This window comes from Macadamia integrifolia, chromosome 7 (genome assembly GCF_013358625.1).
Source record: "Macadamia integrifolia cultivar HAES 741 chromosome 7, SCU_Mint_v3, whole genome shotgun sequence".
Taxonomy (NCBI): Eukaryota; Viridiplantae; Streptophyta; class Magnoliopsida; order Proteales; family Proteaceae; genus Macadamia; species Macadamia integrifolia.
The window spans coordinates 27,958,259-27,982,635 of NC_056563.1; the positions used below are offsets into that span (position 1 = coordinate 27,958,259).

General features: G+C 38.6%; 2 protein-coding genes across 2 annotated transcripts; one reads left to right on the forward strand and one right to left on the reverse strand.

The window, feature by feature from the left end:
• Nucleotides 1–3,058: 3,058 nt before the first annotated feature.
• Nucleotides 3,059–4,372, forward strand: LOC122084875 (UPF0481 protein At3g47200-like). The gene has a single exon (XM_042653297.1). It carries the CDS (start codon nucleotides 3,059–3,061, stop codon nucleotides 4,370–4,372), a length of 1,314 nt encoding a protein of 437 aa, XP_042509231.1.
• Nucleotides 4,373–20,381: 16,009 nt separating this feature from the next.
• Nucleotides 20,382–22,868, reverse strand: LOC122083441 (UPF0481 protein At3g47200-like). The gene is made up of 2 exons (XM_042651252.1): nucleotides 22,814–22,868; nucleotides 20,382–21,760 (listed from the first exon to the last, which is right to left on the reverse strand). Exon 2 carries the CDS (start codon nucleotides 21,734–21,736, stop codon nucleotides 20,435–20,437), a length of 1,302 nt encoding a protein of 433 aa, XP_042507186.1. The 5' UTR covers nucleotides 21,737–21,760; nucleotides 22,814–22,868; the 3' UTR covers nucleotides 20,382–20,434.
• Between the last annotated feature and the right edge of the window lie 1,509 nt (nucleotides 22,869–24,377).

The following is a 24,377-nucleotide window of genomic DNA, read 5'->3' on the forward strand; positions in this document are numbered from 1 at the left end:
GGGCGGAGGAGGAGGCGCACATGGTAGGATTTGACTGGTGTGACCGTGTGAGTGGGATCCACTTTTTGTTCTCTATTTAATTCTCTCATTGGGAGGCGCGGGGCTTCTCGGTTACCTGACCCCAACAATTACGGGGAGCGAATAAAGGAAAAACCATCCCAGTCTTAAAAAACAGAAGGAAAAAAATTCCAACAGATGGTGTGCCTTCTACGTTTATATAAAAGTGGCAAAAGTGTGAAAATTGCTGCAGCGGCTCCATTGATGCAGTGAGCATTAGGTAACTTGGAACCTATGGTGTATGTATTCAGATACTCTCAATCGTCTAATGTTCACTACACACCTCATTACTCTCTGCAAAGGATGTAGACACAATGACAAAAATATCACTCTACGTCTTTGATTGGATGCTTAATTTGTTTCTCCTTCCCTAGTTGATCTCATTCTAAAAGAAAAAAAAAAAAAAAAACTAATGTTAGCAGGGGTGTAGAAAATTTATTTAAAAAAAAATTGTAAAAAAATGCATAAAAACAAACCATTTTCTATCAAATAAATCTATTTTATCCAGCGTAATTTAAGTAGCCAAAAGTCACATAAAAAATAACAACAAATGCATCCAAAATAGATATGCATTGGTAAAGGAGTCCATCCACATCTGGTAGATATAAGTGAAAACAAAGCTATATGGTGGCGTAATCCATGCACCTAGATATAAGGGCGTGCAAAATCATTGCCCTACCTTTATTAAATAAAAAATCTTATTCATATGATATTATTGCATGTTGTCTCATTGAACCCTAAACTGATATAAGGCCTTGCAACCAAGTAGTGATCTCTTGTCCTAAATATATATTAAGTGAAAAGGTTGTCAAAGCCATTGGGTTAAAATAGGCTAATACATCTATGCTTATCTCTCTCTTCTTCATATGAAATGATCTTGCTGCCATATTATGACTAATACCACTTTTCCACATCCCATTAGTGGGTTTCCCTATGCCACTTGTTCAAAGAACCTTCTTTCATATATTGAATTAGATGAAAAGAATGTTGTCCAACACCATCTCCCTACGCACTCTCACATGGGGCTAAAAAATGATCAAGTGCTCCTCCCCTTCGATGCTCGTGTGTGCAATCCATTTGGAAACCTACGCATTAAATTATTAATAAAGTTCAAAGCAAAAGTAGAAGGTACATTAGTCTTTCTACCTTTCTACCTCTCCTCTTTATACGAATCTTCTCTTAAATTGGTATATAAAAATTGGGTTGCGTTTTCCTTTAACCACAATGAATGGAATTCTAGTAGGTTCGGAGCATGCAAGGGATATCAAGAGGGCTTTATGTTGAACTTATTAAAACCTATAGGGATGTGTGGACCTAGCATAGAGTGGTGAATCTTCTATCCCAGTGGAGGAAAACTTTATCCTAAAAGGTTATTCTAAAAATCATGATTTTTAATATCAGTAACCATATTGGTCTCGGCAGATATCAATGTCATTATTGATAATAATGGGTCGTATCAAAACGTTTTGCCGTTAACTTTAAAAATTCATTTTTGGACAAATTTTCTCTTATTAAGAACCATTCTAGCTATATGAGATCGGCTTGGCATCTATATAGGCCTCAATTGATTGATCCATTGTCGATATTTGAAACCAAGGTCTACGTAATATCTCTATAAGCAACATAGAAGAGCACACCAATGAGGTGTGATAAAAATAGCATCGTAGATAGGAGAGCAACGATGTCATTTTATTTTAGAAGAAAAGAGATAGAAACAAGATTGCTAAATGGGAGAGAGTTCTTTGAGCAAGCAACATTAGCAAGGGTACCGATGAGCTATGGTAAAACAGTATTTTATATAGCAGAACTACAAGTTATTCCATGTAAAAAAATGGAAGAGATAGACACAAATGTGCTAGCATGCCCTACCTTTCACAACTTAGACAACATATTCTCTATATAAATAAAGGAAAAATATTTTTTGTCTTGGAACGTGGGTCAATCTCTCTCCTCCCTTTTATGAAATGACATTTGTAACTCTATTTGGGGAGAAGAGAAATAAACAAGTGCACAGGTCATGTACCAAGACAAAAAACATCATCCCATACATAAGGAGAGGCACAAGCACACAAATGGCACCAATGGGTGGGGGTGCTGATTCTCTCGCCTCCTATGCTGATTCTTCTCAGTCCCCTTTTTCTCTACTTAATGTTCCTCCTCCTTGTATTAGTCCTTTTCTGTTTGCTAATTGTACTGATACTTTATTTCTAGTTAGTAAACCAATTTAAAAAAAAAAAGAAAAAAAGCACACTACGCTTGTGCTATAAGCTAACAAATGGTACCAATGGATGAGAGGCGGTGCAAGATAGGGTATTATATAGAAGGAATAGGGGTCATTCGAAGGGAGGGGGGAAGAGATAGATAGACACATTGAACATTACCTTGCGGTATGCTGGCAGTGTGGCCAGTCTTTTCCAATAAATAATAAATGGTAAAACCTAGCCCTATCTCCACTTGCTCTCTCTGTCTTCATCCACTATTGGGTCCTACCTCAAATGGCCAACTTGATCTCGTGGAAAGAACATGGAACCCTTACCATTGCTATAAATAAATAAATGGAAAGCTATTTACTAACCCTTACCTGAAATTTACCCTAGTAGCCATACAGACAAATTCATTGGACATTGCATTTTTTTTATGAGTACAAATTCATTGGGCAATGCAAAGACATCCACGACAACAATGCTGCCACTCCATTCAAGCCGTTAAAATATCATATTATTTACTGCTTAGCTTCCACTTATTTTGTTGTTCAAACTCCAACTCAAAGCCTTAAGTACTATAAGCTCTATAGCAAGTACAAGAATGATGAATTACAGTACTTAAAGAGAAGCATACAAGATCTTCAATTTGTTCTACCGGGTGGTCCTTTCATTTATTGGTATCAGCAGTTCTGAGGTATGTAGACCATGATTTTAGTTATCATTAACATAAATTACCTTACCATTTCCATATCTAATGGGTTTTAGAATCGTTTACATTGGACAGATAGAAGGATATGATGGAGAATAATATTGTGAGTTCACATGATTCAGGAGAAAACCATGCTTCCATAGACATTGATTCTCTCAGACAAAAGCTTTCTCAGAGATCCAATCCTTCCTTGGGGACAACAATTTGTATCTACAGAGTCCACAAAAGAATTCGCAAAATGAACGAAGATGCTTACACGCCTGATATGGTCTCCATCGGCCCTTATTACCGTGGTATGGAAAACTTAAACCCCATGGAAGACCTTAAGTTGCAATATGCACAGGCACTTCTTGATCGAACAAGAAATGGAACCAGTCTGGAGGAGTATGTGGAAGCTCTCAAGGAGTTAGAAGCTGAAGCCCGAGGTTGTTACTCAGAGCCCATTGAGTTAAGTCCTAAAGAATTCTTAGAAATGATGCTCCTTGATGGCTTCTTCATTATTGAGTTATTCAGGAAAATATCAAGATATGTTCCGGTAGATGTTAATGATCCTATATTCTATTCCATTTCAAAGAAAGCTAGGGTTGTGAGAGACTTGGTATTGCTTGAAAACCAAATACCCATCTCAGTTCTTCAAAGGTTATTCGATCTAAGTAAGGATCCAAATGATAGATTAACACTTATCGAAATGGCTCTCTATTACTTTGATGATTTGGTACCACAAGCTATGCACAGGTATCGTCAAAATAACATGAACATTAGACACGACCATTTACTAGATCTGCTCAGTTATACATTTAGTATTTCTCTTCCGACCATTGACGAGCCACCATTATTAAGTACACCACTAGAATCTCTGCCGTGTGTGGTGGAGCTCCGGCGATCCGGTGTTAAGTTCAAGAAGAGCCTTACAAGTAATAGCTTGATTGACGTAAAGTTCAATAAAGGAGTATTTGAGATCCCTCTATTATGTATTACTGATTATACAGATTCCTTTTTTCGGAATCTTATTGCTTATGAGCAATACCGTTTTCGAGGTAAGCACTACATAACATCATATGCCATCTTGATGGATTACCTTATTAACTCTTCTGATGATGTGGCTTTTCTTCGTGATCGTGGAATCATTATGAATCATTTGGGTGACGATAATAAGGTCTCTTCTCTATTTAGCAATCTTTGCAGTGAAGTTACTCATAGTGACTTTTACTACAGTGAACTTTGTGACAAAGTGAACAGATATTATAAGAGGCGCTGTCACCAATGGAGAGCGACATTGAAGGGAGATTATTGCAACAATCCATGGACGATCATTTCAGTGGTTGCAGCAATTGTATTACTCTTTCTTACAGCTTGGGGTACTGTATTTACCACCCTACAGGTCTACAATGTTCATGCTTAAACCTACTTAGGTATTCATCAAAGAGAGTCATACCTAAACCTATGGTTTTTATTTGTCACATGGAGTGTAAGATTGAAATTTATGTCCGGCCTGGCTGAAGTTTATAAATTGTATTTGTAGGGATTTGTCACATGGAGTGTAGGGATTTGGTAAGATTTCTATCTCAATTTTATGGGGTGATTTCTATTTCGAAATTATTTGGTTTGATTTTTGCATCTTATTTTAGTGAAATAGGAATTAAAATGGAATAGAAACTCTGAAATAGTTAAGGAGTCGTGTCAATTTGGAAAATAAATTTGATTTCACTCTTTCTCTTTAATGACGCTGTTTTTCTCCCTCGGTCTATTCTGTCGCCGATTGGTCTACAATCATTCACCACCAGCCCTACATGGCCAGCTTCTATTTTCTTGGTTCGCTCGGCTTCTACCTTTTGTTGTCAGCCGCTACGCTGTTGCCCTCAACAAAGCTGGCGCTAAGTTGTGGAGGTCACCTTTGCTAGGCCAATTGCAAGCTTGGTTGTAGCCCTTTACAAGGCCAACGTCCTCCAAAGCAGCAGCCCTCTAGCCAGCTATGCTCCCTTGGCGCCTGGATAGATGAAGAGAATAGACATTTGTTAGGGTTTCTCAAACCCTAATTACTAGATTTGACTTGATTGCCCTTGATGGACTGACTTACTTTGTTTTTAGCTCATGTGGGTTTTTGCGATGCATTGAAAATGTGAGACTTAAAGCCCTTCAGGCCTTGATTGCAGTCCTTTGAGTTGAATGGGCTTCTTAGCTCTTATCTTTGAGCCCATGTGGGCTAAAATTCCTCCCCCTTTCTTTAATACATTTATTTACCTATTTATATATATATATATATATTTTTCTTATTGTTGATGGACAAAGCAAGTAATTTCATGTTAAAAGTAAAACACCACCTTCTTCTTCAACTGATGGTCTAACCACTACCATGCTTAGGAGAGAAGCATAACACCATTGATTTTGCTGAAATAGTGGCGGTATACCTATGATCACATAATGTTACCAAAATATGTATCAAATGGAATCAAGGGATTTTGTTGAAAGAAGTAACTGAGACTGTAGAAATTTTAAGAGCTGGATAAGGTGTGCACAAATTGGCCTATGGTAGCTCTAAGTTGAAACAAAAGCATTGTTAAGAATACTATTGAAACTCAGAGAACACTTTCTAGCACTCAAAAACCAGAGCCAAATGCCTCTAGGGAATAGCCTAAACCTTTATTTTATAGCTTGAGACTCTCATTGAATGACTCTACTTCATAATGAAAAATTCCTCACTCAAAACCATTGGATTGAGTGAGATAGAACCAATTTAGCATTAATGGTCAAACAACTGTTCAAAATACCTCCAATTTTTTTAATTAGGATTGAACTCATCTTTGGCAAGGTTTCCTTATTTCACACTAAGTGGTGAAGTGTTTAAGGAGAGTGTGAACACTCTCATGATATCTTGGAAGCAATTGGAGTGAGGTTACGACTCCAAGAGTCCACGCTTACCAATCCTTTTCAAAGCATGAAATCCAAGAGTCAATACTCAATGTGCTTCGATCGACACTAGATAAAAATCAGTTGACATCGACCACCCATTGGTCAACTCTCAGTTGAGTTCGATAGTCTTCATTGGACGTTAACAAAGTGAATCCAGTGCATAGCGCACTAGGTAAAACAGACGCCAGGTTTGTGGTCTAGGGATCAACTCATGTCACACGCATCCCCCCTCTCCTCTTGTGTGTGTAAATAAAGTCCCCTTGGGCAGTTATATAGGATGTAAATAACAAAAAAAAAAAAAAAAAAAAAAAAAAAAAAAAAAAAGATGTAATTTTGTTTGTCTTTTGAGCTAAGAGATCCATATCATAAAAAGAAAAAGGAAAACAAAAGAACCAGCATGAAAAAAGTAAAATAAACAATCATAGGTAGGAAGCCCCTTCATTGGCATTGTCATCAACAGGGACTCTTACCTACAACTTAGCGAAACATGAATCTAGGTATAGCCATTGTATCAGCTGCAAGTTCTACTGAAATATGGTGAGGAAAATTAATCATCGTGCCTGAAACTCCAGATTTCCTACATCTTTTACCAATTTGAACAATCTAAATTGGGTTTATCCATTAAATTAGGAGGAAAATCATTTATTCAATAAAGTGCATGATTGACCAACTTGGCTGCCAATGGTATTTTCGAAAGTTGATGCCAAATTAAAAGATCAAAGAATGGTGCTACGCAAGGTCTAAAGCATGGGGAAACCTAAAGCTACTCAACAAAGCCTAAATCACATATATGGAGATCCATTTATCATCTCTATGCACGCCGTCTGGATGACAAAATTGAGGTGTCTAATGTTACCAGGGGGAAAAACAACAAGGTTGCTATATAAATACTCTATGGTATTTAGAAAAATAAGAGACCTTTATGACAATAATAATTCACCTTATTTTTTATTATTTCTGACTATTTTACATTGAAAACAAACATAAAATACAAATTTCTTCTAGTTACTTTGACGAGAAACTGACTTGATGTATTCCATCTACTCGAGTGGTCATGCAACCACACTAATACTTCTATTCTTATTAAATGAGAAGGCTCATAAAGCTACTAAACATTAGGGGAGTAACTATTGATATTCAAACCTAATTCTCCTTCAGACACAATTCTCATTCACCTTATTAACAAGTAGAAATTGATAAAACATTGGGGGAGTAACTAGTCATTGTTGTGTGACCGTTTACTTCCTCCTGAACTCAAGGTGATCCTCATTTTTGATAGAATAGTAGGAGAGCTTCTTGGAACTTTTTAGGACACTTGCTTTATATTTCAATACATACGTCTTGCTCTCCCCTCTCTTATACTTTTTCTTTAGAGCTTTACATATGTCTTCCACCGTCGCATCGTTCTTTACAGTTTCACATATGCATTGATGGTCCTGGACTTCCACATAAATCATCGTCGAATAAGGATCATAATTGTAACTACAAAGACTTAATAGTTTCCTTCCTGGGACCCTTCCCATCCCAGGTCTATTGCATAGGATTCCCACATTAATCTCCTTTGAATTAGGTCCACAGAGGCTCTTACCAATATTTAATATTCTCCTACAAAATACGGCAGCAAAAAGTAGAAATTAGAAACCGCAGAAATCTTCAAATTGAAAGAAACAATATTTTTACTACCACCCTTTTTCTGTCTCATTATAGTATATTTGTTTAAACATTCCAAGTTCTATAGAAGAATCATAAAAAATAAAAAAAAATAAAAAAAAAATCAAGATATGGACAGATACACGTCTTTCCATCAAAACCAATTGAAGTGATTTTTTTTTTTTTTAATATTTTCTTTCAAGTTTCATGGGGATTGACTATTCTTGGCTAAAAACCTTATAGTGTTTTCAACTAGAGACAAAATTGGGTATTCTGTTCATAGGGTTTTTATATTCTATATTTGTTATGAATGTGACTAAAAAAATTATAAATATGAACATTCATACTGTATGTCTATCAAACTAGATCATCTAAATGTTTTTGGCATGGACTGCCAACACTTAGCTAAGCAACATGACTATAATTGATAGTTAGTTTGGATCGCTGACCTTAAAGGTCCTTAACATTTCAGTTAGACATTGCCTGCTTTGGCATACCAAAGATTATTGCCTACATTGGCCATATATCATTGTGTTAGATTCACAATATTTACCTACAAATCTAAGAGATTCTTGACATTGAATACATTTCTTGTATAGGGTTATTATCTCATGAGAGAGCTATCCGATTGTGATTGGATGAAATCTAAGCTCAGTGGTAGTCTTATAAATTTTTTTTCTCTATGTTAAATTTACATATCTTTTAGTAATTACATCTGAAAAGTGTTTCACAAAAGTTTATATGTCCAATGATGGTCAAGATTTCCTAAATAAGTTCTTTCTATGGATTATGGTTTTTGACAGTGATTCTCTCTATGACCATAAATCTACTATATGATATTGTTAAGTGAAGCGATCTTAAAATAATTATCAGCTAATAGGTTGTGATTACCAGTAAATACATGTCCTACTAGAGCAACCAAGGCAGAATCACCCAATAAGATCTTACCACTTGACAAGTGAGCTCTTTAGCAAAATGGGGTTTCACCTTTCTCAATTTATAAATCCAGCTGAGGAGAGGAGTGATGGAGAAGCATCGATTACTCGTGGGAACTCTCTTCTAGGGTTTCTTTTGGTCCTTTCTAGTCTCCTTTTCTTTAAGACTATGGTTTTGAATCCTGTTTTGTGAAATTGATTCGATTGTTAATGTTCTCACTCAATCATTGATCCAGAGAACCTATTTGTCTATGAGGAGACACATGTTCAAATGTGGTGTTCCCTTGAAGGTATTGCACCTGTGATACAAAGTGATAACACTAAAACCCTATTTTTCTATTTTGTTCAATTACTCTAATGTTGGTGACGAACTGTTCATGGTACAAAATTTTGATTTGGCATTGCCACTTCCAACAAAAAGGATTTTGTAGATTTTAAAAAATAAACATGTCAAAATTTCACCTCTAAAAATATGCCTTTTTTTTTTTTTTAATTTCTTTTCGGTGAAAACATAATCTGATATGCTTATGCCGAATGAAGAGCAATAACCAATAGGAATAATGAATCATAAATAGAACTGAATACGATTGCATTGTATTGATAATAAAATATAAAGTTACAAAAATATAGCAATTATATGAAAGTAAGAGAAAGTAAGAAAATAGCAATTGATGGAAAGGAAAAAGGAAAAGAAAGGATCAAGTCAATATTTAAGAATCTTACTCCTTTCCTTCATCTTCTTCTCTGTCGCCCTCATTTTCATAAGAGTAGGCTTTCGATGCATAGCCGGTGTTGGGATGGAATTGGTTGGTACTAAATCCAATAGATGTAAACGAATCGGGCATCGATGGGTCCTTAAGATAGAGAAACAAAAAGACAAATACATGCACCAAGTTAAAGAGCTTAGGAAGAAAGGCAAAACAACAAAAGACGAAACAAGTGAGGCCGAACATTGGCTATCTTACCAATTGAGCAAAATAGTTGTGTCTTGAATGCCCCTTGGAGATCTGAGCAAAAATTCCATTTGGGAAGAAGAGGAAAAAAAAATAACAAATGATGAAAGAGGGCACGGACGAACAAAGGCAATCTTATCATTCGACTGGAGTAGTTGTGTCCCGAAGCCTCCATGGAGATCTGAACATAAAATGCATTTCGCAAGAAGATGGTAAGTTGCAGGTTTTAACATGGCTGAATTGGAAATCCGGCAATCTGATTCTGATTACTAAAACCATAGTCATAACCAATATAATTTATCTTAGTTCCAGAAATTTATGTTTATGATCAAACTTCACTGATGGGGGTATATCTATATTTAATAAGATCAGGCCTACCAATTTTGTAGGTCACATCCTATTGAGGGCCCATAGGTCATTAGGGATTGGCGTCCCAGCTCAAGTAAAGGCAGCCAGGGGTGTGAGATAACATGATGTACACATCTGATTGGGACTAGAGTAAAACAAGCGATCTCTTCTTGGACTTAAGTCAACCTTCTACTGCATTGGCAGCCACCACCATGCTGAGAAGTGTTTTTCACTACTAACTTGAGTATTCAACAAAGTTGCCCAATCCAATCTTAATACTACTTGAGATCATGACCTAGTTTGAGAAAGCTAAATCCGTGAAAGATAACATCTAGAGGTTAGAGATATATGGAAAGCTTTAAGAAAAGAGTAAGTAATACCTTTGGATGCAAACACCAACAAACCTGTGCTTAGAAATTTGGCGGGTATGTGCTGAGACCTCAGAAATTGTACTTACAGTACCAATAATTTGACTTTTCATTTTCATTTGAAATTTCACTTGGTGAAGATATTGATTATTATTTTTTGACAGAGAAATAGAGTAAAGACCAATGAACACAGCTGGATGATTATGGAGGTCATAACTTTGAAAGTAAGACTTACTAATTAATTTGATCACTATGGACATTTTCCCTCGGACCCATCGACTTGCCGGGTAAGGTCAACAAGGTCAGCTCAGATCAATGAGGATGTTTTTTTTTTTTTTGTTAAAAGATGCTATTATTAAAATAAAAGGGGAAAATACACCAACAGAAAAAGAAAGGAAACACAGCCGAGACCGCTAGAGAAACTTGCTCTCTCCACCTTCGGCATGGCCATCGGCAGAGAAAGCAAGAAGCACCCTAGCAGAATCTGAATCTATGCCTGTCCATTGCATCATTTTCAATCTCCATCATAATATGACTTGGGAATGTCACAGAGGTTTCTGTGATTCCTGATTTTGAAGCCTTCCTTGCCAAATAATCTGCAACCACATTTGTCTCGCAAAAACAATGAGAAATTTTCCACGAAATAGAGTTCAAATAGGGGAGAATAGCTCTCCATCGTTGGAGCACAAACCATGGGACTTGGTTCTTTTGCACAGTAGACACCACACCAGCAGAATCTGACTCAACCCACACTTCTCTGGCACCATATCTCTTTGCCATGATCAGACCTTCCAAAACTGCTTCAAACTCAGCCTCGAAGATTTTTTTAATGCCTAAATAAATACTAAAAGAGTTGCAAATCTGATCCTCTTTGTTACGAGCAATGCCACCAGCACCTGCCCTTCCTGGGTTCCCCAGAGAACTCCCGTCTACATTGATTTTAAATCAATTCGAATGGGGTTTACACCAATGAACTTCTAGAGGCGGAATACACTTAGGGGCCTCTATATGTAACCCCAATTTCCTGCAGCATGAGAGATTGCTGATGCTCTTCACTTCACCCTTCGAACTACCCAAACAAAGACCAAGCTCATGGCAAATAAATTCAAAAATATGCGCATCGGATCGAGCCTTGTCCTCATGGCTTCGTCTATTTCTCTCCCACCAAATATTAGTGGCAATGATTGAAAAGCTCAGTAGCCATGGGTTTTTTAAGTTTAAGATTCTTGCCTTGGACTTCCACCATTTTATCAAACCTTCTATAGATTGATGCATCGGCCAAGAAATCCCAAAACAAGCACAGAACCTTTCCCATATGCAAGTTGAGTATGGACAGTGAATAAAGACATGGTCAATGCCATCTTCATCTTGGTTGCAAAGGAAGCATCTCGATGCCATCATGATGCCTTTCGCTTTGATCAGCTCGTCCGTTGGGAGTTTCCTATGAGCAAGCCACCATCTAGGGTAGAATACCGTGGGGGAAGACCTCTCCTCCAAATCAAAGAGAACCAAGGAACTTTTGGGGATTTTTCTCTAATTTCATCCCATGCAAAAGCCGTAGAAAAATTCCCCATAGGAGATAATTCCCAGGCGCAGAAGTCCTCCATCTGAGCAGGGCAAATAGCTATCTCCTTGATAGAGTTAAAAATATTATTTAAAAGTTCAGACTGTACTATAGGGAAGTTCCATTGACCATCCTGGATAAAATCACACACTTTGGCATTAGTATTAGGGGGGGAAAGGTCCATAGTCTGGATCTCCTCCATCAGAGATTTAGGTCCCCACCATTTATCCTTCCAGAAGTTTGTCAAATTGTCATTGCCAATAACCCACCTCTCGTACTCTGACACAAAGTCCCATGACTTCCGAATCCCCAAGGCAATTGATGAAGGCCTGCTTCCCTTGGAAAATTTACCATTCGTCTTAACAAATCTTGCACGAAGGAAAGAGCTAGCGTTCGATTTCCCATGTTTAATTCTCCAAACCATTTTACACAGCATAGCGTTATTTGAGTCTCTTAGCTTCCTGATCCCTAGGCCCCCTTCATCTTTGGGCTTGCACAGAGTATTCCACTTCACTGTAATTGCTCTCGTACTTTCCACCTCCCTTGTCCATATAAAATTTTGCATCCATCTCTCCATAGTAGCTAGAAGAGATGAGGGCCACCAATATACAGCAAAATTGTGAGTAGGGATGCTAGAGATCACAGATTTGACTAGTTCTGTTCTTCCCGCCATTGAAAGAAGCTTACCCTTCCACCCTGCAAGGCGCTTCTTCACACTGTCCATAACAGGCATGAGAGCGTTTTTTTTTAGCCGACCCTTAAAGATTTCAACCCCTAAATATTTTGTAGGGAAGCTACAACTTCGAATTCCCAAAATATTAGAGATATTCTACCTCCTTGCTAAATTAATCTTGCCGAGGAAAAGATTACTTTTATCAAGATTGATGCATTGACCTAAAAATTCTTGATATTTTGTCAAAAAAAATTTTAGATTATTGACATACCTCTGGGAAGCATTGGTGAATATAAAGATGTCATCCGCGAACAAGATGTGCCCTGGGGTTTTAGCGCCTCTTGGGCCCTGGATTGGCTTTATTTGGTACGACTTGATTAACCCCTTCAATCCCCGAGATATAACTTCTTCTGCGGTTATAAACAGCATCGGCGAAATCGGATCACCTTGTCTCAGGCCTCGTTCCACATTAAAAAAACCTTACGGTCCTCCATTAACTAGAATTGATATCTTAGAAGATATTAGAATTTGGTTGAGCCAGCCGATCCATCTCTCAGAGAAACCAAATCTATGCATAACCTGAAAGATAAACTTCCAGTCAATTGTGTCATAGGCTTTTCTGATTTCGATTTTTATGCCGATACCCCCTCCTCTGGTGGATGAGAACATCAAGTTCGCAAGCTCTGAAGCAACAATAATATTATCATGGATAATCTTTCCTTTTTGGAAAGCGCCTTGCTCATCAGATATTAATCTGGGAAGAAGAGGCTCCAACCTCAATGCCATCACCTTTGTAATAATTTTGCAGAAGAAGTTTCCCATGCATAGGGGTGGAAGTTACCTAGGTTATCAGCCCCATTTACCTTTGGGATCAGCACAATGAAATTATTGTTCACACCCTGCGGCATGTAGCTTGAGCTGAAAAAATATCTGACCGCATTGCTCACTTCTTTTTCCACAATGTGCCAGCATCTTCTGAAGAAAGCCCCAGGGAAGCCGTCAGGACTTGGCGAGCTGTCCGGATCAAGCTCCCACACAGCCCTTTTAATCTCTGCATCACCAGGAAGGGCATCCAAATGGTAATGATCAGCTTGGCTCAAGATCAAGGGAATGTTATCCAGTAATTCCTCATGCTGAACAGTCGGGGTAACTTTGTGAAAATTCTCATAGAAGTCAACTATGTAGTTCCCTATTTGGATGGGATCATCAACCATAGAGCCGTCCTGCTTCTTAAGTGATCTAATCGTGTTCTTATTCCTCCTCATTTTTGTAGAAAGGTGGAAGAATTTGGAGTTTCTATCACCAAATTTTAGCCATCTAATCCTTGCTTTTTCAGCCCACATTTTTTCATGATTTTCCATGACCTTAATCAGGGTAGTCTTAGCCTCAGCCTCCAAGGCAAACAACTGATCATCCATACCTTGTATATCAATCTGCTCCTGAATCTGAGCTAGATCCCTCTTTGCCTCTTCCAGCGCCCTATCCAGGTGAGGAAAAACAGACCTTGCCCAGTGTCTGATCACACCCTTAAGCTTTTTAAGCTTATTGACAAGGACATAGATAGGAGCTCCCAAAATCCATTCCGACCAAGAATCCGCCACCACTCTATCGAAGTCGTCATGATCCATCCAGAATCGATGAAATCTAAATGGGCAATTCTGAGGCCTGTGAGTATATTCAAACATAAGAAGCAATGGGGGATGATCAGAACCAATACGTTGAAGAACATATTGGGAACAGTTCTGAAAACTATCAAGCCATTCTTCGTTACAGAAACTTCTGTCCAAAATCGAACAAACATTTCCACTGCATCGATTGTTTGTCCAAGTGAATTTTCTGCCAATCGAGGGAAACTGAGACATGGAGCAAGCATCTACCATGGCTCCAAACTCTGCTGTAGAGCCTAGACTAAAGTTCCCTGGGCCTCACTTTTCATGAGAGTGAAGAGTGGCGTTGAAATCACCCATCATCGCCCACGGGGTAGGAACCAAAGGGGAATCAGCCGCCAAAAGCGTCCATAAAAATCTTCTCTTTGCTCTGAAGCAGCTGGCATGCACAAATGTCACCTATATTCAATGAGCCCCCAAGTCATGGAGGCAGTTATGTGTTGCTCCGAATTAGAGACAACCACAGGTGCTCTCAGATTGCGCTTCCAAAGAATCCACAGGTTAGAGACTCTATCTGCTCTATGATTAAAGATAACATCGCTATGAAATCCCAATTTATTAAAAAATAGATTCGGGAAATCACTCACAGAGATCATCGGCTCTGCAATACACAGAAGGTCTGGGTCCTTCTTATTTATAATGTCCCTCAAGGCGAAGGCGCGTTTACCAAACGCCTTTCACATCCCTCTGATATTCCAAAACAGGATCTTCATAAAATCACCTATGGAGCACAGTCTCATGGTCAGACCTTGACGCCTGCCCCGTCACTGCGATTGTCTTCCCTTTTCTACTTTCTTCCTCTGCCCTGCATATGGCATTATCCAGTTCCGCAATCTCTTGGTGTTGAATAATCATCTTGCCTCCTAAATATTGAGATGACACCATACTAGAGACCACATGAACCTCCTTGCCCCAGTTCTGAGTTCTCCCACTCTTGCCACCTCTAACTTGGGTTCTTCCTCCACGACCAGCGGTATACGACACTCTATTCTTGCGAGGGCGTAATTTACGCTGCACCTTCTTACTCCTCGCATTTTCTGGCACACCTACCATGATCGGCACAGCAGGCTTATGCATATTTTCTTCCTCAGAAGCCTGCGTTTCCTTCTCAAAGGAAGAGAATTCGGATTCAGCTGGGTCTGATCCATATTCATATCCACCTTCACCAAGTGGATTATCCACCATAAACGGATCATTAGTATTACTAGTAGGAATGTGAGATATTGGGAGGAATATCTCCAAATCACCTTGATTCAATCTATCCAGATGACCTTCCAAAATAGGAGGGGAATCTCCCATTGGAGGATTTCCATTGTTTATGGTATTTTCCTTAGAAAAGAGAGGCGGAATATTTCCTTCCAAATTAGCCCTTCCAATGTCACTAGAAGCATCAGGATTTGCCGCCGGTGAGAGCCGCCCACCCTCTGTCCGGCCAACACCTCCTTGGTCCAGAGTCACAACTGCATCTCCCTTTAATCCTTCATCGGACCTCTCCTTACCTTTTTTCTCCCTGCACTGGGTGATAGAATGACCCAGTTTTTTACAAAACGAGCATCTTCCAATCTCGTCTTCATACAAGATTCTCTGCTTAAACCAAAATAGAGTGTTCGTTCTCGGTTGCTTTTTCTCCACTTGGATCTCCTCCACACGAGAACCCCCAAGTTCCACCTCTATGAGGATACGTGCATAGCTGCCCATAGTGGCGTTCCTCATCCTATGGTCTATCTCCACAGGGCGGCCAAAGGCCTTGGCCATTGATAGTAAAATTCGCTCATGCCAATATTCCATAGGCAGTTTAGGGTAGCGAATCCACACTAATTTAGTTTGGGTATGGTCATCGTGAATACTAAATTCTGGGTGCCATCACTGAAAACAAATGACCTGTCCCTTCACGTTAACTGGGCCTCGTTTCCACATGGATGACATGTCCCCTTCGATTTCAAATCGGAAAAGAATAAAGCCTTTCCCCAAGGGAGCAAGAGTTACTCTACCTTTCAGATTCCAGGCTTCCTTGGCAGCACTTCGCACATCATTCATTGAAATAAAACGAAAATTGACTCTCCTGATCAGCGCAAAGTTGAAACTTTGCAGCTTCTCCTCATATGCTTCCTAAGGGATAACTACCTTAGTGAGGGGCCCTGCATGAGTCGGATCTGGTAGGTTCTCGATGTTCGGAAGGGATCTCTTCGTCACCGTAGCATAGGATTTCTCCCTCTGGACAATCCCGCCATCCTTGAATACAGGTAAAGCCTCGATGGTAGCCTCCACCTGAGACTGCGTCTCAGTCCCCTTCTCTATGTTTCTGTCAGAACCTGTTTCAGTCTCATGCTGTACGCTAGGGGCCTCCCCAGAATCCTGGAGGGTATGATGCCTATGTACAGCCGACCAAAAATCAGTGATTTTTTTTTGTTTACCTCTATCCGGTGGCCGATCCCCATGGGATCCCAGAATTCCCTCCGCCTCAGAGCTACACTCTCCTTCGTTGTTCTTGGTATCCATCCCTTCGATAAATGAGGATGTTAGCTCTGCAAGGAAAACAGAAGAGTCCATGGAACACGCGCAAGTCAAACCAGACCGGGTTTAGATCAGTTCTCACATGGTGACAGGTGGGGACAGATCTCACACCCTCCATTGGGTGTGGGACCAACCTCTATCATGCAGGGTCTAGACTCTAGATTTGTCCCACGAGGGGATGGGGAGCTGATTCGGACTCAGACCCGACCTGTGAACTTCTATTAGTCTAATATACAGTTTTTTTTTTTAATTTATTTTTTTTTTTTAATTATGAAACATGGGGAGCTTTAACAACTATCCATGAAGCCGTTCATGGAGAAATTTCTCTTTTGACTTTTGTGTGGTGTTACGGAATTAAACTTGGACTTTCTAAATTCGAGTCTCATTAGGTACACCTTGGGCCATTCTTACGGGGTTGTTTATTATTCTTCACTGTTTTTAGTGAAAGTTTAATGGTTTTCATTCAATTCCGGTATAACCCGGTCCATGTGGTTGTAGGGTCATTATGGACCCATGGGACTAGTCAAGCCAAAGACCTAGATACCCGTCATTTGCAAAAAAAAAAAAAAAAAATGTAATAGCCTCATATGGGGGAGTATGAGAGGTGTTCTGTGCATTATTGATTTAAAAAATGGTTAGGAGCACAGGTTATTGACTTTCTCTGTGAGTTTAAATCCAAACATAAATAGATCCTCCCTCTCTCTCTCTCTCTCTCTCTCTCTCTCTCTCTCTCAAAAGGCTGTAAGGACATTAATGTTCCATGTGCAAGTACTTCAAAGGCTCAAACTAGGTATGAAGTCGATTTATGAATTCATCATCGCTAGTGAGAGGGAACAAAGCTGCAAATCAGCAAAGCGAGTAAGACTATATATTTTAGTAATAGGGGCGGGGAACCTATCCACTTCATTTGGTTGCACAATTAGTAAATGCCCGCGAAGAAGTCGGATCACCGGTAAGATGTATGGTGCATGTAGATGATACCTCATGCAAAGGGCGTAATCATAATAAAGACGTCATCACTTCAACAAGTATATTGTGCACATGTTGAATTTTATATTATACAATATAAAATATTACTTTAGTAAAGTTAAAGTTTTAAATAATGTTCAGAACATTTTCCCACTTTTTTACTTTTTGAATATTGTTTGAACACTAGTAAGGACAAGTAGAGAGCTAAAAGTAGTTTTTCTCAAGTTTGTTTAGTCCCACATCGGAAGTAGATGAAAGGTATGAGGGGTTTATCTGTGGGAATGTTTCTTAAGGGTGCAAGCCGTTGAGAGAAGCATTCTCCCTTTTCATGTGTGTGTGGGGATTCTTGGTGTGCTTTTGGATTCCAAAATGTGCGCTACAGATTAGTTGACGGCCATTGGAGAGAGAGAAAGAGAATCTCTTAGTTTTATGGATGAAGCAGGACATCCTGACCAAATATTGACCTTCACCATGTAAAAATGGTGTTCATACTTAGAGCGGAGATGGAAGAAAGCTTGGATTTTGATGAATTGGATGCTTGATTTTGACTCTTGAATGCACAAATTGAACCCTCAAGTATGTTTCTAGCTTAGAAACCATGAAAGCATGGATTTTGATGAATTGGATGCCCAATTTTGACTCTTGAATGCACAAATTGAACCCTCAAGTATGATTCTAGCTTAGAAACCATGATTCCCTTCAAGTTTTTTGCAAATCTGCGGAGTGGAATAGGAGAAAAGGGCACTGGAAATCCTGAATCTGCATTTTTACCCTGTTTTGCCCCTTTTCTGGGTTTTAAAAATCATTTACACGGATCATGTCGGATCGGCTGATCCGGATTGATATCTGATCATCCAACCGATACCGATCCCCATCTCAGGATCGACTAAGTATCAGGATTGGTCTCACCCGATACTGATCCGATATGACCAATACGACGATCTGATACCGATACTTGATTCCATAGTTGGGAGTATGAATAAATATAGGATGAATACAAGGGAGTGATAGAAACTAATTTGCAGCTGATTATCTTCACTCTCAAGATCTAAGTAGCAACATAAGCATCTCTGTTATATATCTTAGCTCCCTCCCCCGTCAAACTTAAATCATGTGGACGGTCTATGTCTCGGTAGACCTGGGCCATCTGATATTGGAAAGGTATTTCGGATTATTAAGGCCACTTCCTTTCCTATTTTGCGGAACATTATGGCATTCCTTATTCTTATGTTGGAAAAACTCCTGCAGTTCGACAAGCCCTTGTTACTGCCTTACCAAAATACCATTCCAATCTTATTGTGGAAAGTGATAACTTGGCATTATCCTCTTGTTATGGTCAACGAGTTCATCTCTGCCTTGGCGCATTGCTCATATTACTGAAGATTGTAGACAAGGGAATCATGTTGCTGATAAACTTGCATCTGTTGGGGTTTATAATAGGTTTTTTCTTCCGTGGGATTCTGCTTCCCCTTCCCCCCATAGCCATCTATCCATTCTTCTTTTTGATACGGTTGGAGGTGTTTCTCCACATTGTGTAAATTCTTCTCTTTTAATATAAGTTCATTTCATATAAAAAAAAAAAATCCATTGATAGAATCAATCAGAAATTAAACATTCAAATGGAGGTTCTTTAATTCTTTTGGTAATATTTTTATTCCATAAATAACGTTTCGTATTAAAACTATAATTTTTTGTTTTTGTGTTAAAAAATCATTTTTTAACCTAAAAAATAGTGTTTGGTAAACTTGTTTCAGAAACGGTTTCACTGAGACAAGGATGAGGGAAAACAGAAATTGAGCAAGAGTTCTTCACCGATTCTTCAGATTTTCAAAGAGATAGAGAAGGTTTTGACCTTAGGTAAATTATTGGGAACATATGAGTTTTTTTTCCAAATGGAATGTTCTCAAAATTTGAAACATGTATTTCCTGTTTTTCGTACTTTTTTATTCGATTCGTTTAAATAAAAAGTGAAAAAACGAACCATGGACACCAAATGGAATCTTTCGTTTTCTTGTTCTCGTAAAATGAGAAAAACACTATAAACATTTTGTTAGATGACTACCAAATGCAGCATAGATTTAAAATTCTGGTCTTGTTAATAATGGAGAATAACTTAAACAAAGTCCCGAGCGTCTCTCTCTCTCTCTCTCTCTCTCTCTCTCTCTCTCTCTGTTGTATCAATTTTTTTTTCTTCTAATTTTTTATTTAATATTCATTTGTCATTAAAATCTGGCAGAATAGTATCAATCTGGGCTAATTCCAATCCAAACCCAATAAAGATTAAAAAATAAATAAAAAATATTGGTAAAAATTGGCATTAAATTGGTATCAACCCCAACTGATATGGCATAACGAGGGCCACGAGATGTATCTATCTATATCGATGTACTAGAAAAAAAAAATCATCATCATATTGTCAAATCACTAACATGGTGTCATATTGTCAAGGCTCCTATAAACATGGGCGACACCCCTTTTATATGGTCATAATGTCAAGTTTTCTATAAATAATATTTCATATGTTTCTTATCTATGCTCCCAAAATTGGGCTTTCAAAATAAAAACCCATTTTATGCCGAAATGCTACTCTGATTTTCTAAATATTTAAATATTTTTTTCATACATTGATAAACTCCCCAAATGAAATGAAATTGTTGATCGTTCCTTTTTTTTCCTTGACCAACAAGGAGACCAAAAACCCCCCCGGCACCCTCCTCCAAAAAAAAAAAAAAAAAAGTCTTATAAATAAATTTATTTCTTTATTTATTTTTACATAAATAAGAAATACAAATTATATGCATCAGCCAAGCCTACATTAAATGTGCCAAGTTACAACAACAAAAGAAAAGAAAGATGCTAAACGTGTGAATCTGTGATGTCGATTGACCTAATAGCTCGTCCGCAACTTGATACCTAATTAGATTTATATTGAACATTAAAGAACTGGAGGGTGGTAAATACTGTAGCCCAAGCAGTAAGAAAAAGTGCTAAAGATGCTGATGAAATAACCAAAGTCGCTTTCCATGTCCAAAAACGACGACTGTAACAAAATTCATTCACCTTCTCACAAAGTTCCCTGTAATCGAAGTCACTGTCTAAAATTTCACTGCAAAGATCGTTAAACAGACACAAGACCTTATTTCCTTTACCCAAACGATTAATAATAATTCCACGATCACGGAGAAATATCACGTCATCAATAGATTTAATAAGCTGATCCATAACGATGGCATAAGATGTTACCGAGTGTTTACCTCCAATACGGCATTGCTCGTAAGCAATAAGGTTTCGAAAAAAGGAATCTGTGTAGTTATCAATGTATAATGGAGGGATTTCAAGTACTCCATCTCTGAACCTTATGTCTGTAAAGCTATCAAGTGTATAACTCCTCTTGAACTTAACACCGAAACGCAGGAGCTGCATCACACATGGCAAAGATTCTAGTGATGTATGTAAAGATATCATCTTGCTCCTCCGATGAGAATAATGACTATCAATTGTGAAGCTTAACAGACCCAGTAAATGGTTGTGGGTAATGGTCATGTCCTCATTTTCCTGATTGCAAAGATACTTACAAATACCATCGGGAATCAATCCATTGAAGAAAAGGAGAGCCAAATCAATGAGTGATAATCTATCAGAGCCAGGATCCTTACTTAGATCGAATAATGTTTGAAGAACTGAAATGGGTATTTGGTTTTCAAGCAACACCAAGTCACGCAAAACCCTTCCTATCATTGAGCTGGTATAGAATATGGGATCACGAACCTCTGACTCAACAACATGTGCATATTTCCGGAATAACTCAATGATGAAGAATCCATCTAAAAGCATCATTTCTATGAATTCTTTGTTACTTAAGTCGATGGGTTCTGAGTAACACCCACGGGCTTCAGCTTCTAACTCCTTGAGAGCTTTCACATAAATCTCCAAATTGTTTTCATCTCTTGTTCGATCAAGCACTGCCTGTAAGTATTGCACCTTAAGGTCTTCCATGGCTTGCAAGTTTTGCTTACCATGGTGATAAGGGCCAATAGAGACCATATCAGGCGTGTAGGCATCTTCCTTCATTTTGCGAATCTTTTGGTGGACTTTGTATATACAAGAAATTGGTCTCGAGGACTGAGATGCATAACTCCGAGAAAGCTTTTCTCTGATAGAATCAATAATAACAACTATCGAACAATCGTCGGTTTCTCTTACATTGTCGTCCATCCTTCAATTCTATATGTCCGATCGCTGCCAACAACGATAGAAAAACCCATTAATTATATTTATATATATATATATATATATAAATAAGAAGAATTGACAAGACATATACGCAATTGATTTATGGGATAATCATGGTCTACAAATCGGATCCAGACTCCTCTCCATAGGGCTGATCGCTCAGAGTTTGCCCATAGCTACTCCATTGCACAACACCCGTCTCTAGCAGATTCAATGGCTGTGGTTCGTTTTCAAAAAAAAAAAACAACCCATGAAACCTAGATGCTACTCAAACCCCATAGGTTCCAGCTTCTCCCCTGTATCCCATCTCCCAACTCTCTCTTCCATTTCATTTCTCCTCTCAGCTTCCTTCCTTCCTTCTTCACTTAAGCATAAGAACCATTTACATCACTTCTGCTTCTGTCTTCAATTGCTTAATTTCTAAGCAGAGAAAAGAACCAGTGAAGTCTAGAAGTTCTGAAAGTTTGAAGAGATGACTGAAAGGGTCTTCCCATCAAAGCCCCCTTCAAACCCTCAAATTATGAACGGTAATGGAAACCCATCATACCCAGCCACCAAGGGTCAGCTATACAACCGCCCCATTTATCGTCCCCAGCCCAAGCCCCATGCAATCGCCGCAGCTACCACTGCATTGATTGTCTCGGGACTACCCTCTTCATCATTGCTCTGATCCTGCTCTCAGCCATTGCCTGCACCGTCATAGCTCTGATCCTGTTAGAGCTGCCTGCCCTTTATATATAGAATGACCAACGAAGACCTTCGGAGGCAAAGCGAACTATGGAGACCAGAAGAAACGCCTGGTCCTATCGGGTATGGGTTGCATCTAAGTCTTATATGGAAACAACCACAATCATTAGATCCGTTAAGGATAGGTGTTGCGCACCGAGACAGATATAGGCAAGCTTTAGACGATCAGCCCTATAGAGAGGAGCCGGATCCCTACAAATTCCCTAGCTTCGAACAGCAAAATCCGCTAAAACAGAACTACATTGATCTAATTTTCATATTAAAAAGAACCATAACAGAAGTTAGAGATAGATGCATGAACAGCTTTAATACCTTCAGGATGCAAAAGCCCACAACGCCAGTCTTTTGGAATGAAATTTGTTTTACAATTATCATGATGTCCAATGGCTTTCTCACAGACATTTAAATAATAATAAAAAGAAGCTTCTACATGTGTGTCACGGCCTCACGGGTTCTTACAGCTATTAGATGTCACGTTAGAAAGGATCAAGCCTTTGATTTTTTAGTCAATCCCAACCACGAGTTGCTGCGGACCCACTAACCACCACTAGAACAGTGACACTTGACATATCACCTTGAATTCTCAAAATTTTGAATTGATTTTTGATGAGAGATACTCACAGCCTCGGTGATCACCTGCTTGTCATCTCTGATTCTCTAGTTTTGGGTCATTTGAATATGTGGCTTAAAACAGCTGATGTAACTATGGTGGTGCAGACTATTGGTAATCGAATAATCATGTATTTGTCCATGCATATAATAATTAGAGTTCGTGGTCAAGGTTTTAAGGATAGATCCTCTCCCAGCTGTTGGGAACCTGATGTGCATCCAACAGCTGAGATGACCTTGAGATTTACATTCATGTTTTGGGGTATATGTCTAAATTCTCTTCAACTACATAAAGGATCTGAATCTTGCAATCAGGTGGATTCATGCTTTTGAAAAATTGGAATCCATACTACTGATTCAATTCTCAATTTTGTTTTGGAACGTTGGCAACTTCGCTGCAACATTCTTTCAGAGTTCAGATTTCAACCCCAAAAACATTTTAAAAATCTAAAATCAATCTCTCTCTCTCTCTCTCTCTCTCTCTCTCTCTCTCTCGCATTTATTATTCAGTTATCAGTTGTAAAACCTCGTGACACATGGAGATAAAGCCCAAAGTCAGGTCCACTCATTATTTCTTTTTAGAAAATGCCAAAAACAATCAAGAAAAAAAAGCCTAAAGTCAGTCAACTATTTACTATTTATGTAGAAAACTCAAAGCCAGTCCACTCCATACTTTTTCAAGAAAACCGTTTGAGAAGACTGTTAAATAAAGTAGCCACCTCTTTTGGTTCACCAAGAAATCTATCAATAATACCCTTTTTTTCAAGCAACTCCACATCCGTATGAGCGTTGATGAGACCGTCGATAAAGAAAGCATAGTCTGTGATGCACATAACTTGACCATACTGCTCGAAGGCAATGAGATTTCGAAGCAGAGACTCTGTCCTGCTTCGAAAGCATAGTCTGTGATGTCGTTTTTGGACATGGAAAGCGACTTTGGTCATTTCATCAGCATCTTTAGCACTTTTTCTTACTGCTTGGGCTACAGTATTTACCACCCTCCAGTTCTTTAATGTTCAATATAAATCTAATTAGGTATCAAGTTGCCGACGAGCTATTAGGTCAATCGACATCACAGATTCACAGTCCAGTACTAGGACTGGTGTGGAGAGTCATTATCACATTTAGCATCTTTCTTTTCTTTCGTTGTTGTAACTTGGCACATTTAATGTGGGCTTGGCTGATGCATATAATTTGTATTTCTTATTTATGTAAAAATAAATAAAGAAATAAATTTATTTATAAGACTTCTTTTTTTTTTGGAGGA